Genomic DNA, 15937 nt, shown 5'->3' with positions numbered 1-15937 from the left:
CCTGGAGGTGTGTTGGGTCATTGTCCTGTTGAAAAACAAATTATAGTCCCACTAAGCGCAAACCAGATGGGATGGTGTATCGCTGCAGAATTCTGTGGTAGCCATGCTGGTTAAGTGTGCCTTGAATTCAAAATAAATCACCAGCAAAGCACCCCCACACCATCAAACCTCCTCCTCCATGCTTCACGGTTGAAACCACACATGTGGAGATCATCTGTTCACCTACTCTGCGTTTCACAAAGACACGCCGGTTGGAACCAAAAATCTCAAATTTGGACTCATCAGACCAAAGGGCATATTTCCACCGGTCTAATATCCATTGCTTGTGTTTCTTGGCCCAAGCAAGTCTCTTCTTCTTATTGGTATCCTTTAGTCAGTCCCTACAGGATTCCGCGATTCTGTGATCGCATAATTCCATTTCAAAATCAACCAATCAGCACATATTATGCGAGAGCTCACGATTTTGACCAATCCCCAGACTTTTAGCGCATAAAAGGGTCCAATCAAAAGTGGGTTCGTAATTTTAACCAATTACTGCACTGTTACCGTGTAAAATGGCCCAATCCAACAAAGTTTCCCCCCCTGGCCTGTCAGCGTATTCACGTGCGAAGATGATGGGTGATTGTTGATGGCTGATAGGCAGTACAATGAACAGAAATCAATCTCATTTGCCAACAAAAATAACAGCTAACGAGCGCGCAAAATTGAATAAAATGTTTTTTGTAAACTGGAGAAATTCAACAATCAACAGTCACTTCGAATAAGCAAAGCATATGAGAATGTCAGAGCAGTTCCCACAGCAGCGGCAGTCCCCCATGATTGAAGTGGTAGCATGGAAGACTGTGGTAAGCGCTGAAAGAATCAAGGTGAGTGGCGTTTTACTCAAACTTTAACTCCGCTAACCTTGGCTTTAGTAGGGTGGTCGGCATTCTGTTCTCCCCAGTCTAACCTTGGCTTTAGTAGGGTGGTCGGCACTCTGCTCTCCCCAGTCTAAACTTGGCTTTAGTAGGGTGGTCGGCACTCTGTTCTCCCCAGTCTAACCTTGGCTTTAGTAGGGTGGTCGGCACTCTGTTCTCCCAAGTCTAACCTTGGCTTTAGTAGGGTGGTCGGCACTCTGTTCTCCCCAGTCTAACCTTGGCTTTAGTAGGGTGGTCGGCACTCTGTTCTCCCCAGTCTAACCTTGGCTTTAGTAGGGTGGTCGGCACTCTGCTCTCCCAGTCTAACCTTGGCTTTAGTAGGGTGGTCGGCACTCTGTTCTCCCCAGTCTGTTCTATGGAGAGCGCTGCTCCATGCACTGAGTGTAATTTGTCAGCTTTGCCGTTATAAACTCTCTGTAAAACTTAATATGGATCACAAAAGCTAATACGGATCTTTCTGGATAAAAAAAAATGCAATCGTACATATCAATCACATTTTCTGTCCTTTATCTACCTTACAATCCCTTCAGAAAAAATCACAATCTCAAGTATTTTGAAGTCAACTTATTAGAAAGAGCACATATTACTTTTTTATTGCTGTATATGAAATTAACGTGAAAAAAACATAGCAAAATGTATCGCAGAATTTCAGAAAAGCTGCCGCAAAACCAAGCAGTTTAGTCCGCAGAAATCACAAAAAAAATTGCAAAAACCTGGAGGGACTGTTTAGTAGTGGTTTCTTTGCAGCAATTCGACCATGAAGGCCTGATTCACGCAGTGTCCTCTGAACAGTTGATGTTGAGATGTGTCTGTTACTTGAACTCTGTGAAGCATTTATTTGGGCTGCAATTTCTGAGGCTGGTAACTTTAATGAACTTATCCTCTGCAGCAGCATGAAGCACATTGAGGGAATGCCAAGAGTTTGCAAAACTGTCATCAAGGTAAAGGGTGGCTACATTCAATAATCTTAATCGTAACATATATTTAGATTTGTTAAACACTTTTTTGGTTACTACATGATTCCATAAGTGTTATTTCATAGTTTTGATGTCTTCACTATTATTCTACATAGTAAAAATAAAGAAAAACCCTTGAATGAGTAGGTGTGTCCAAACTTTTGACTGATACTATATATGTCTGTGTGTGTATATACAGTATATGTGTGTATATACAGTATATGTGTGTACAGTTGAAGTCGGAAATTTACATACACTTAGGTTGGAGTCAGTAAAACTCGTTTTTCAACCACTCCACAAATTTCTTGTTAACGAACTATAGTTTTGGCAAGTCGGTTAGGACATCTACTTTGTGCATGACAAGTCGTTTTTCCAACAATTGTTTACAGACAGATTATTTCACTTATAATTCACTGTATCACAATTCCAGTGGGTCAGAAGTTACCATACACTAAGTTGACTGTGCCTTTAAACAGCTTGGAAAATTCCAGAAAATTATGTCATGGCTTTAGAAGCTTCTGATAGGCTAATTGACATAATTTGAATCAATTGGCGGTATACCTGTGGATGTATTTAAAGGCCTACCTTCAAACTCAGTGCCTCTTTGCTTGACATCATGGGAAAATCAAAAGAAATCAGCCAAGACCTCAGAAAAAAAATGTAGACCTCCACAAGTCTGGTTCATTCTTGGGAGCAATTTCCAAACGCCTGAAGGTACCCCGTTCATCTGTACAAACAATAGTACGCAAGTATAAACACCATGACCCCACGCCGCCATCATACCGTTCAGGAAGGAGACGCATTCGGTCTCCTAGAGATGAACGTACTTTGTTGAGAAAAGTGCAAATCAATCCCAGAACAACAGCAAAGGACCTTGTGAAGATGCTGGAGGAAACAGGTACAAAAGTATCTATATCCACAGTAAAACGAGTCCTATATTGACAAGGCCGCTCAGCAAGGAAGAAGCCACTGCTCCAAAACCGTCATAAAAAAGCAAGACTACGGTTTGATACTGCACATGGGGACAAAGATCGTACTTTTTGGAGAAATGTCCTCTGGTCTGATGAAACAAAAATAGAACTGTTCGGCCATAATGACCATTGTTATGTTTGGAGGAAAAAGGGGGAGACTTGCAAGCTGAAGAACACCACCCCAACCGTGAAGCACGGGGGTGGCAACATCATGTTTTGGGGGTGCGTTGCTGCAGGAGGGACTGGTGCACTTCACAAAATAGAGGACATCATGAGGAGGAAAGTGATGTGGATATATTGAAGCAACATCTCAAGACATCAGTCAGGAAGTTAAAGCTTGGTCGCAAATGGGTCTTCCAAATGGACAATGACCCCAAGCATACTTCCAAAGTAGTGGCAAAATGGCTTAAGGACAACAAAGTCTAGGTATTGGAGTGGCCATCACAAAGCCCTGACCTCAATCCTACAGAAAATTTCTGGGCAGAACTGAAAAAGCGTGTGCGAGCAAGGAGGCCTACAAACCTGACTCAGTTACACCAGCTCTGTCAGGAGAAATGGGCCAAAATTCACCCAACTTATTGTGGGACACTTGTGGAAGGCTACCTGAAACGTTTGACCCAAGTTAAACAATTTAAAGGCAATGCTTCCAAATACTAATTGAGTGTATGTAAACTTCTGACCCACTGGGAATGTGATGAAGGAAACAAAAGCTGAAATAAATCATTCTCTCTACTATTATTCTGCCATTTCGAATTCTTAAAATAAAGTGGTGATCCTAACTGACCTAAGACAGGGAATGTCTACTAGGATTAAATGTCAGGAATTGTGAAAAACTTAGTTAAAATGTATTTGGCTATGTATGTAAACTTCCGACTTCAACTGTACACTACCGTTCAAAAGTTACTTAGAAATTTTCGTTTTTGAAAGAAAAAAAATGATCCATTAAAATAATATCAAATTGATCAGAAATACAGCGTAGACATTGTTAATGTTGTAAATGACTATTGTAGCTGGAAACGGCACATTTTCTATGGATATCTACCTAGGTGTACAGAGGCCCATTATCAGCAACCATCACTCCTGTGTTCCAATGGCACAATGTGTTAGCTAATCCAAGTTTATCATTTTAAAAGGCTAATTGATCTTTAGAAAATAATTTTGTAATTATGTTAGTACACCTGACAACTATTGTGCTGATTAAAGAACCAGTCAAACTGGCCTTGTTTAGACTAGTTGAGTATCTGGAGCATCAGCATCATTTGTGGGTTTGATTACAGGCTCAAAATGGCCAGAAACAAAGAACTTTGTTCTGAAACTCGTCAGTCTATTCTTGTTCTGAGAAATGAAGGCTATTCCATGCGTGAAATTGGCAATCCTCCACCAAATTTCACAGTGGGTGCGATCCCTGGAGAGGCCTACAAGCCACAGTGTCTCACACCCACTGTGACATTTGGTGGAGGATCTGTGATGATCTGGGGGTGCTTCAGCAAGGCTGGAATCGGGCAGATTTGTCTTTGTGAAGGACGCATGAATCAATCCTCGTACAAGGTTGTCCTGGAAGAAAACTTGCTTCCTTCTGCTCTGACAATGTTTCCAACTCTGAGGATTGTTTTTTCCAGCAGGACAATGCTCCATGCCACACAGCCAGGTCAATCAAGGTGTGGATGGAGGACCACCAGATCAAGACCCTGTCATGGCCAGCCCAATCTCCAGACCTGAACCCCGTTGAAAACCTCTGGAATGTGATCAAGAGGAAGATGGATGGTCACAAGCCATCAAACAAACCTGAGCTGTTTGAATTTTTGTGCCAGGAGTGGCATAAAGTCACCCAACGTCAATGTGAAAGACTGGTGGAGAGCATACCAAGACGCATGAAAGCTGTGATTGAAAATCAGGGTTATTCCACCAAATATTGATTTCTGAACTCTTCCTAAGTTAAAACATTAGTATTGTGTTGTTTAAAAATGAATATGAACTTATTGTCTTTGCATTATTCGAGGTCTGACAACACTGCATCTTTCTTGTTATTTTGACCAATTTTCTGCAAATAAATGCTCTAAATGACAATATTTTGAGTTGGAATTTGGGAGAAATGTTGTCAGTAGGTTATAGAATAAAACCAAAATGTTATTTTTACCCAAACATACCTATAAATAGTAAAACCATAGAAACGGATAATTTTGCAATGGTCTCTTAATTTTTTCCGGACTGTATATATATATATATATATATATATATATATATATATATATATATATATATATGTGTGTGTGTGTGTGTGTGTGTGTGTGTGTGTGTGTATATATATATACTGTATATCTGTGTATATACAGTACGTTTGTGTGTGTGTGTGTGTGTCTGTCCCTCTCACCCTCTCCAGGTTGTGGTGTAGCTCCATAGCTCTGAGTAGGTGATCTTTCCTTGCTCTCAGGGTGGAACTAAGTTCCTTGCTCACGGCTCGGAGCTCGCTGCATTTGGGCTGAATGGAGTCCTCAGCGTAGTGAGAGCTCTGGATCAACTCGTCACCCTCACGGGCCAAAGCTTGGGCTTCGTCCAATACCTCCTACAGAGAGAGAGAGTGTGTGAGATGGAGGGAGGGGGGAGGAGAGGGAGAGAGTGAGAGAGTGAAAGGGGGAGAGTGTGAGAGAAAGAGAGAGAGTGTGTGTGAGAGTAGGAGAGAGAGAGGGAGAGAGAGAGAGAGAGAGAGAGAGAGAGAGAGAGAAATAACAGGGAGATGATATTTGCTGTAGATAATATGTGTATCAGTGTGTGTGTTTACTTACTAAGACTCTCTCCTCGTGGCTGTTCAGGTCGCGGAAGATGTGATCAGCATGGGCAGGGTTTATTCCCACCTCTGAGAAAACTGTCAATCTATCTGCCACCTGGTCCAGCAGACATCTCATCTGGAAGAGCAACACACACAGAGGCAATGACCTTTGGTAGGACACACAAAGATCCAGATGTGCATGCATCAACACAGGTGGCTGTGTCACTGTCCCACAGATGTACCAAGATCAGCTGTGTCACTATGTTGCTCTGTGGTGTATTGCTTTCAGATACTGTAGCTAGTCTATGTTACCCAAGGTATACAGACGTCAGGTGTGTGTGTGTTGTCCCACTCACCTCTCTGAAGTTGTGTTCAAAGTGGCGGAGCTGCAGACATTGCTCCAGCTTGGCCTGGTGTGTCCCCCAGAACTCATCACACGCCCGCTCTGTCTCATCCAACTGGGACAACAGTCTGATAGAGGAGAGGAGAGAAGGAGAGAGGGATGGAGGAAGAGGGGAGAAGATGGATAGAGGATAGGGATTGACAGAGATGGGGAGGGTTAAAGAGAGAGAGAGAGACAGAGATGGGGGGGGGGGGCGAGAGAGCCAGACAGGGCCAGAGAAAAGTAGAGGAGAAACAAGACATTTGGACAATCTTTGCTGTCTCTGTGTGCGTTCTGTCCCTCTGTGTGCGTTCTGTCCCTCTGTGTGCGTTCTGTCCCTCTGTGTGCGTTCTGTCCCTCTGTGTGCGTTCTGTCCCTCTGTGTGCGTTCTGTCCCTCTGTGTGCGTTCTGTCCCTCTGTGTGCGTTCTGTCCCTCTGTGTGCGTTCTGTCCCTCTGTGTGCGTTCTGTCCCTCTGTGTGCGTTCTGTCCCTCTGTGTGCGTTCTGTCCCTCTGTGTGCGTTCTGTCCCTCTGTGTGCGTTCTGTCCCTCTGTGTGCGTTCTGTCCCTCTGTGTGCGTTCTGTCCCTCTGTGTGCGTTCTGTCCCTCTGTGTGCGTTCTGTCCCTCTGTGTGCGTTCTGTTCACTCTACTGATTTGAATGTGAAAGGTGCCAGACTGTGTTGTCGCTGTCAACAGAGTCTCCCAAAATACTCCATCTGACCCGAGAGCAGCCAGCACTGTCAGTCTTTATCATGGTGATGAGCATACGCTGCTGTGTGTTCTAAACTCGTGCATTGGTCTGGAGTGTTCTAGATTTCCTGTGTATAGTATATCTGACCCTACTGTGACCCTTGGTTCCCCGTGTGTGTTATAACCCCAGTGTTCTAGGTTCCCAGTGTGTGTTCTAACCCCAGTGTTCTAGCTCCTCTGTGTGTTCAACCCCAGTGTTCTAGCTCCTCTGTGTGTTCAACCCCAGTGTTCTAGGTTCACAGTGTGTGTTCAACCCTAGTGTTCTAGGTTCTCTGTCTGTTCAACCCCAGTGTTCTAGCTCCTCTGTGTGTTCAACCCCAGTGTTCTAGGTTCTCTGTCTGTTCAACCCCAGTGTTCTAGCTCCTCTGTGTGTTCAACCCCAGTGTTCTAGGTTCTCTGTCTGTTCAACCCCAGTGTTCTAGGTTCTCTGTGTGTTCAACCCCAGTGTTCTAGGTTCTCTGTGTGTTCAACCCCAGTGTTCTAGGTTCTCTGTATGTTCAACCCCAGTGTTCTAGGTTCTCTGTCTGTTCAACCCCAGTGTTCTAGGTTCTCTGTGTGTTCAACCCCAGTGTTCTAGGTTCTCTGTCTGTTCAACCCCAGTGTTCTATGTTCTCTGTGTGTTCAACCCCAGTGTTCTAGGTTCTCTGTCTGTTCAACCCCAGTGTTCTAGGTTCTCTGTGTGTTCAACCCCAGTGTTCTAGGTTCTCTGTCTGTTCAACCCCAGTGTTCTAGGTTCTCTGTCTGTTCAACCCCAGTGTTCTAGTTTCTCTGTGTGTTCAACCCCAGTGTTCTAGGTTCTCTGTCTGTTCAACCCCAGTGTTCTAGCTTGTATGTGTGTGTTCAACCCCAGTGTTCTAGGTTCTCTGTCTGTTCAACCCCAGTGTTCTAGGTTCTCTGTCTGTTCAACCCCAGTGTTCTAGCCTGTACGTGTGTGTTCTAAGTATAACCCTAGTGTTCTAGGCTGTTAGTGTATGGTCTAACCCCAGTGTCAAGGTTCCCAGTGTGTGTTCTAACCTCTGTATGGTGGCCAGGTTCTCCAGTTCGCCCTGGTTCATGTTGTGTTCGGGATCTCTGACCACTGGCTTATTAATACTCTCCAACAGTCTGCTGCCCTGTCCTAGAGCCACCTGCAGATCCTCCTGGAGGTGCACCCACATCCCAGCAGTCAGATACACACACTACCACTCTGAGTTCAGTAGTGTGGGATAAAGAACACTATACAACAGCTCATTTAGATTCAACACAGATGGATTGTCATTAAATACATTCAGCCTCAAGTTGTGTATTTGTCTATCTGGAGGACCAGGTGTGTGTGCGTGTATGTGTGTGTGTGTGTGTGTGTGTATGTGTGTCTTTGCGTGTGTGTGTGTATGTGTGTGTGTGTGTATGTGTGTGTGTATGCGTGTGTGCGTGTGTGTGTGTGTGTGCTCTGTACCTTCATCTTGTCTTTCTTGTCAGTGTGTGATCTCAGTAAGTTGGCAGTAGCCTGGATGTCATTGGGTAGTTCAGTCTCTGCTAGTTCTGTCCCAAACGACTGCAGGATCTGAGCTGTTCTCTTCACCATCAAAGCAAAGCTCTCCATGTCCTAGACACAGATGTATGAAACACATTAGTTGATAACATACATAACTTTACCGGTAAGAGTCATTAGTTCAAAAGTAGGAAACTGGGCTAAGGTGTTTATGATGTGTGTATTTACTGGCTATGTTTGAGTGTGTGTACTCACGGTACGGTGTGAGATCCACTGTTCGTGGCAGTACTCCTGCGCTCCTCCCAGCTCAGTAGTCAATTGTGTCTGGTCTATGTAGGAGTGAAGCTCAGTCACAGAACTCAACATAATCACCTACATGAACAGACACACAGACACAGACACACATTCAGGATAGAAAAACATAATAGTGAATCTAATGACAATAATTTAAAATGCTGTCTATTAATGTGTGTGTGTGTGTGTGTGTGTGTGGGGGCTGCTGTCTGTACGTACCGGCACCTTCATCTTGAACTCATCCTTGTTGAACTTGAACAGGATGTCTGATAGAGTCCTCTGGAATAATGTGGTGGGCCTCAATACCAGAACCAACTGCAGGTTCCCTGGGAACGAACCCTAGACAGACAGACAGACAGACAGACAGACAGACAGACAGACAGACAGACAGACAGACAGACAGACAGACAGAGAGAGAGAGAGAGGCATAGAGAGAGGGGTAGAGAGAGAGGGGATAGAGAGAGAGGGATAGAGAGAGGGGTAGAGAGGGGGGATAGAGAGTCAACAGTTCAACAGTTGCATCTGCCTCTTATACCAACAGTTGCATCTGCCTCTTATACCAACAGTTGCATCTGCCTCTTATACCAACAGTTGCATCTGCCTCTTATACCAACAGTTGCATCTGCCTCTTATACCAACAGTTGCATCTGCCTCTTATACCAACAGTTGCATCTGCCTCTTATACCAACAGTTGCATCTGCCTCTTATACCAACAGTTGCATGTTCGAATACAGCGATAGAAAGTTGTTTTTGATATTTTTGCTTTAAGCCTATCCCAAACCTTAACAGTGGTGGAAAAATGATCCAATTGTCATACTTGAGTAAAAGTAAAGATACCTTAATAGAAAATGACTCAAGTGAAAGAAAGTCACCCAGTAAAATACTGCTGTAGTCTAAAAGTATTTGGTTTTAAATATACTTAAGTATCAAAAGTAAATTGCATTTCTAAAATATACTCAGTTATCAGGTGTCTTCAGAAAGTATTTACACCCCTTGACTTTTTCCACATTTTGTTGTGCCACTTCTTGAATTTAAAAGGGATTAAATTGAGATTGTGGGTCACTGATCTACACACAATACCCCATAATATCAAAGTGGAATTGTGTGTTTAGAATGTTAACCAATTAATTAAAAATGAAAAGCTGAAATGTCTTGAGTGAATAAGTATTTAACCCTTGTGGCAAGCCTAAATAACTTCAGGAGTAAATATTTGCTAAACAGGTCACATAAGAAGTTGCATGGACTCACTCTGTGTGCAGTAATAGTGTTTAACATGATTTTTTTATGACTAACTCATCTCTGTACCCCAACACATACAATTATCTATAAGGTCCCTCAGTCGAGCAGTGAATTTCAAACACAGATTCAACCACAAAGACCAGGGATATTTTCAAATGCCTCTCATTGAATATCTCTTTGAGCATGGTGAAGTTATTAATTACACTTTGGATGGTGCATCAATACACCCAGTCACTACAAAGATACAGGGGTCCTTACTAATTTAGTTGCTGGAGAGGAAGGAAACCACTCAAGGATTTCACCATGAGGCAAATGGGGACTTTAAAACAGTTACAGAGTTTCATGCCTGTGATAAAACTGAGGATGGATCAACAACATTTTAGTTACTCCACAATAGTAACCTACATGACAGAGTGAAAAGAAGGAAGCCTGTACAGAATAAAAATATTCCAAAAATGCATCCTGTTTGCAATAAGACACTAAAGTAAAACTGCAAAAATGTGACAAACATTATTTATGTCTAGAATGCTAAGCGTTATGTTTGGGGCAAATCCAACACAACACATCACTGAGTACCTCTCTTCATATTTTCAAGCATGGTGGTGGCTGCATCATGTTATGGGTATGCTTGTCAATGGCAAGGACTAGGGAGTCTTTTGGGGATAAAAATAAACTAAATAGAGCAAAGCACAGGCAAAATCCTGGAGGAAAACAGCTTGAAAGTCTATGGCAAGACTTGAAAATGGCTCTCTAGCAATGATCAACAACCAACTTGATACACTTGAAGAATTTTCAAAATAATAAATGTGCAAATATTGTACAATTCAGGTGTGCAAAGCTCTTAGAGACTTACCCAGAAACACTCACAGCTGTAATCACTGCCTAGTTGGTAAGTTAGCCTAGTTGGTTTAACCAAAGAAAAAGCGAGCAACCTTCCTGCTAGCCATGATTGGCTGAGATAATGAGTGGGCTGGACATGCCGAGAGATGAGTTTGGATTGGTCTACGATATAGCATGTGTCTGTCTATTGGAGCAGGTCAGTATGTTTAGGTAATCGTGTCGAACGTGGCTTTAACATTTTTTTTATCACGTAGTAAAACTGCATAAACCTTATATCAAGTTAACATTATCTGGCTGGGTCGCTAGCTAACATTATGTGTATGATCTTATTCTTAGTGGAGGAACTTAATGTATTTATCTCTGGGATACAGAAAGTTAATGGAGTTAACTCTTGGATGCCAGCAAGCTGTCATCTAGCAGGAAACAGAGATTGTGAGAGAGAAAGAGAGAGAGACCGAAAGAGAGAGAGAGAAAGAGAGAGAGACCGAAAGAGAGAGAGAGACAGTAAGAGAGAGAGACGGCCTGAACACCAGCTGTGACTGGACAGGAAACACCAGGCTATGAGAGAGAGAGACACACACACCCGCACACACACAGAGGCACACGCGCACGCACACGCACACACACACACACACAGAGGCACACGTGCAAGCACACACGCACGCACACACACACACACACACACACACACACACACACACACACACACACACACACACACACTCGCCAGAAACACACACGCATGGTTACTCACTGCGATGCGGAGCAGGGTCCCCTTGACGGCAGCCCATCGGTCCTGCCGTCGGTCAATGACCAGAATGAAACCCACTCCTGCTGCAGACAGACTGGAAAAGAGAGAAAGGAGGACCACGGTCAACACAACCACTAACACCTGACCCCACTGCACATGACCATAACAAGAACACAGCTGGAGACTGGAGTGAGAGGAATAAGATTAAGTAGAACCACAGTGACTGGACATGACCAGAGAATGAACATTGAACCACAATGGTGAGAGAGGATAGAGATGAGTGTCTACTGCACGAGTAGTATCTCTCTGTCTGGCCAGAGTAGAGACACCTACCCTCTCAGTCAGCTTAGGTACAGGCAAGGTAAAGATGCTTCAAAAACACTGTCCTTAGTCCACGGTGAGAGAGGCATGACAGTCCTTCAAGTCACTGGTCCCCCAGAGAAAGCAGGTCCAATCCACACCCAGAGAAAACAGGTCCAATCCACACACAGAGAAAGCAGGTCCAATCCACACACAGAGAAAACAGGTCCAATCCACACACAGAGAAAGCAGGTCCAATCCACACACAGAGAAAGCAGGTCCAATCCACACACAGAGAAAGCAGGTCCAATCCACACACAGAGAAAGCAGGTCCAATCCACACACAGAGAAAGCAGGTCCAATCCACATACAGAGAAAGCAGGTCCAATCCACACACAGAGAAAACAGGTCCAATCCACGCACAGAGAAAGCAGGTCCAATCCACACACAGAGAAAACAGGTCCAATCCACACACAGAGAAAGCAGGTCCAATCCACATACAGAGAAAGCAGGTCCAATCCACACACAGAGAAAGCAGGTCCAATCCACATACAGAGAAAGCAGGTCCAATCCACACACAGAGAAAACAGGTCCAATCCACACACAGAGAAAGCAGGTCCAATCCACATACAGAGAAAGCAGGTCCAATCCACATACAGAGAAAGCAGGTCCAATCCACATACAGAGAAAGCAGGTCCAATCCACATACAGAAAACGGTAAAACAGCCCAAAATCAGAGGTTCTAAAACCCCAGCCCGCTGTAGTCTCAGGAGCAGCCAGGTCACCCGTGATACAAGTCAGTATTTGACGTCCATCCATGTCTGAGGATGTTGGGAGATGACGTGGAAACTGGCCACTAGGGGCAACAGTAAGTACTGTTACCTTAAAGTAGGTTTCGGTGTTGATAGTGTGTTGTGGACGGGGATGGATGCATGGGTGTAAGCATCTGCCAAAGGTTGCAAGTTCAAATATTTTTGTTTTAAGCCTATCCCAAACCTTAACCTATCTTGGGTAGGGGGCAGTATTTTCACGTCCGGATGAAAAGCGTGCCCAAAGTAAACTGGGTGGGTGTAGTGGAGAAAGTGTGTGCTAGACTGTCAAGGTGGAAATGGGTGCTACCCCAGCTGTCTTATAGGAGAAGGGTCCTGGTAGCTAATAATCTTGCTGCCTCTACCTTGTGGCACAGACTAATGATTTTACAGCCACCGGGGGGTCTGATACAAGAGCTTCAGAGGACCCTTGTCAATTTCTTCTGGTCTGTCTTAGGAGGAGGAGTGGGTGTAAGACACTATTAGGGGCAGGAGTGGGTGTAAGACACCATTAGGGGCAGGAGTGGGTGTAAGACACCATTAGGGGCAGGAGTGGGTGTAAGACACCATTAGGGGCAGGAGTGGGTGTAAGACACCATTAGGGGCAGGAGTGGGTGTAAGACACCATTAGGGGCAGGAGTGGGTGTAAGACACCATTAGGGGAAGGAGTGGGTGTAAGACACCATTAGGGGAAGGAGTAGGTGTAAGACACCATTAGGGGCAGGAGTGGGTGTAAGACACCATTAGGGGAAGGAGTGGGTGTAAGACACCATTAGGGGCAGGAGTGGGTGTAAGACACCATTAGGGGCAGGAGTGGGTGTAAGACACCATTAGGGAAAGGAGTGGGTGTAAGACACCATTAGGGGCAGGAGTGGGTGTAAGACACCGTTAGGGGAAGGAGTGGGTGTAAGACACCATTAGGGAAAGGAGTGGGTGTAAGACACCATTAGGGGCAGGAGTGGGTGTAAGAGCACCACCATTAGGGGCAGGAGTGGGTGTAAGACACCATTAGGGGAAGGAGTGGGTGTAAGACACCATTAGGGGCAGGAGTGGGTGTAAGAGCACCACCATTAGGGGCAGGAGTGGGTGTAAGAGCACCACCATTAGGGGCAGGAGTGGGTGTAAGACACCATTAGGGGCAGGAGTGGGTGTAAGACACCATTAGGGGCAGGAGTGGGTGTAAGACAACATTAGGGGCAGGATTGGGTGTAAGACACCATTAGGGGCAGGAGTGGGTGTAAGACGCCATTAGGTGAAGGAGTGGGTGTAAGACACCATTAGGGGCAGGAGTGGGTGTAAGAGCACCACCATTAGGGGCAGGATTGGGTGTAAGAGCACCACCATTAGGGAAAGGAGTGGGTGTAAGACACCATTAGGGGAAGGAGTGGGTGTAAGAGCACCACCATTAGGGGCAGGATTGGGTGCAAGAGCACCAGCATTAGGGGCAGGAGTGGGTGTAAGAGCACCATAATTAGGGGCAGGAGTGGGTGTAAGAGCACCACCATTAGGGGCAGGAGTGGTTGTAAGACACCATTAGGGGCAGGAGTGGGTGTAAGACACCATTAGGGGCAGGAGTGGGTGTAAGACACCATTAGGGGCAGGAGTGGGTGTAAGACACCATTAGGTGCAGGATTGGGTGTAAGACACCATTAGGGGCAGGAGTGGGTGTAAGACACCATTAGGGACAGGAGTGGGTGTAAGACACCATTAGGGGCAGGAGTGGGTGTAAGACACCATTAGGGACAGGAGTGGGTGTAAGACACCATTAGGGGCAGGAGTGGGTGTAAGACACCATTAGGGGAAGGAGTGGGTGTAAGACACCATTAGGGGCAGGATTGGGTGTAAGAGCACCACCATTAGGGGCAGGAGTGGGTGTAAGAGCACCACCATTAGGGGCAGGATTGGGTGTAAGAGCACCAGCATTAGGAGCAGGAGTGGGTGTAAGAGCACCATCATTAGGGGCAGGAGTGGGTGTAAGAGCACCACCATTAGGGGAAGGAGTGGGTGTAAGACACCATTAGGGGAAGGAATGGGTGTAAGACACCATTAGGGGCAGGATTGGGTGTAAGAGCACCACCATTAGGGGCAGGAGTGGGTGTAAGACACCATTAGGGGCAGGAGTGGGTGTAAGAGCACCACCATTAGGGGCAGGAGTGGGTGTAAGAGCACCACCATTAGGGGCAGGAGTGGGTGTAAGACACCATTAGGGGAAGGAGTGGGTGTAAGACACCATTAGGGGAAGGAGTGGGTGTAAGACTCCATTAGGGGAAGGAGTGGGTGTAAGAGCACCACCATCAGGGGCAGGATTGGGTGTAAGAGCACCACCATTAGGGGCAGGATTGGGTGTAAGAGCACCACCATTAGGGGCAGGAGTGGGTGTAAGACACCATTAGGGGAAGGAGTGGGTGTAAGACACCATTAGGGGAAGGAGTGGGTGTAAGACTCCATTAGGGGAAGGAGTGGGTGTAAGAGCACCACCATTAGGGGCAGGATTGGGTGTAAGAGCACCACCATTAGGGGCAGGATTGGGTGTAAGAGCACCACCATTAGGGGCAGGATTGGGTGTAAGAGCACCACCATTAGGGGCAGGATTGGGTGTAAGAGCACCACCATTAGGGGCAGGATTGGGTGTAAGAGCACCACCATTAGGGGCAGGATTGGGTGTAAGAGCACCACCATTAGGGGCAGGATTGGGTGTAAGAGCACCACCATTAGGGGCAGGATTGGGTGTAAGAGCAACACCATCAGGGGCAGGATTGGGTGTAAGAGCACCACCATTAGGGGCAGGATTGGGTGTAAGAGCACCACCATTAGGGGCAGGATTGGGTGTAAGAGCACCACCATTAGGGGCAGGAGTGGGTGTAAGAGCACCACCATTAGGGGCAGGAGTGGGTGTAAGACACCATTAGGGGAAGGAGTGGGTGTAAGACACCATTAGGGGAAGGAGTGGGTGTAAGACACCATTAGGGGCAGGAGTGGGTGTAAGACACCATTAGGGGAAGGAGTGGGTGTAAGACACCATTAGGGGCAGGAGTGGGTGTAAGAGCACCACCATTAGGGGCAGGATTGGGTGTAAGAGCACCACCATTAGGGGCAGGAGTGGGTGTAAGAGCACCACCATTAGGGGCAGGAGTGGGTGTAAGACACCATTAGGGGAAGGAGTGGGTGTAAGAGCACCACCATTAGGGGAAGGAGTGGGTGTAAGACACCATTAGGGTCAGGAGTGGGTGTAAGACACCATTAGGGGCCGGAGTGGGTGTAAGACACCATTAGGGACAGGAGTGGGTGTAAGACACCATTAGGGGCAGGAGTGGGTGTAAGACACCATTATGGGCAGGAGTGGGTGTAAGACACCATTTGGGGCAGGAGTGGGTGTAAGAGCACCACCATTAGGGGCAGGAGTGGGTGTAAGACACCATTAGGGGAAGGAGTGGGTGTAAGACACCATTAGGGGAAGGAGTGGGTGTAAGACTCCATTAGGGGAAGGAGTG

At 45.9% G+C, this 15937-nt stretch overlaps 1 protein-coding gene across 9 annotated transcripts in view; it reads right to left on the bottom strand.

Moving 5' to 3' along the window:
* LOC129820742 (guanine nucleotide exchange factor DBS-like) overlaps nucleotides 1-15937 on the bottom strand; it is a 91318-nt gene that overhangs the window by 14800 nt on the left and 60581 nt on the right. For all 9 annotated transcript variants that reach the window (XM_055877664.1, XM_055877666.1, XM_055877669.1 and 6 more), the window contains 8 exons: nucleotides 11341-11431; nucleotides 8727-8846; nucleotides 8469-8585; nucleotides 8178-8327; nucleotides 7757-7881; nucleotides 5968-6082; nucleotides 5628-5747; nucleotides 5216-5407 (listed from right to left, as the gene is read on the bottom strand). In XM_055877664.1, the coding sequence (XP_055733639.1) occupies nucleotides 5216-5407; nucleotides 5628-5747; nucleotides 5968-6082; nucleotides 7757-7881; nucleotides 8178-8327; nucleotides 8469-8585; nucleotides 8727-8846; nucleotides 11341-11431 (1030 nt within the window). The remainder of the gene's footprint in view (nucleotides 1-5215; nucleotides 5408-5627; nucleotides 5748-5967; nucleotides 6083-7756; nucleotides 7882-8177; nucleotides 8328-8468; nucleotides 8586-8726; nucleotides 8847-11340; nucleotides 11432-15937) is intronic.

The sequence above is a fragment of the Salvelinus fontinalis genome, chromosome 23, assembly GCF_029448725.1.
Source record: "Salvelinus fontinalis isolate EN_2023a chromosome 23, ASM2944872v1, whole genome shotgun sequence".
NCBI lineage: Eukaryota > Metazoa > Chordata > Actinopteri > Salmoniformes > Salmonidae > Salvelinus > Salvelinus fontinalis.
This window is presented reverse-complemented; position numbering and strand designations above follow the sequence as displayed.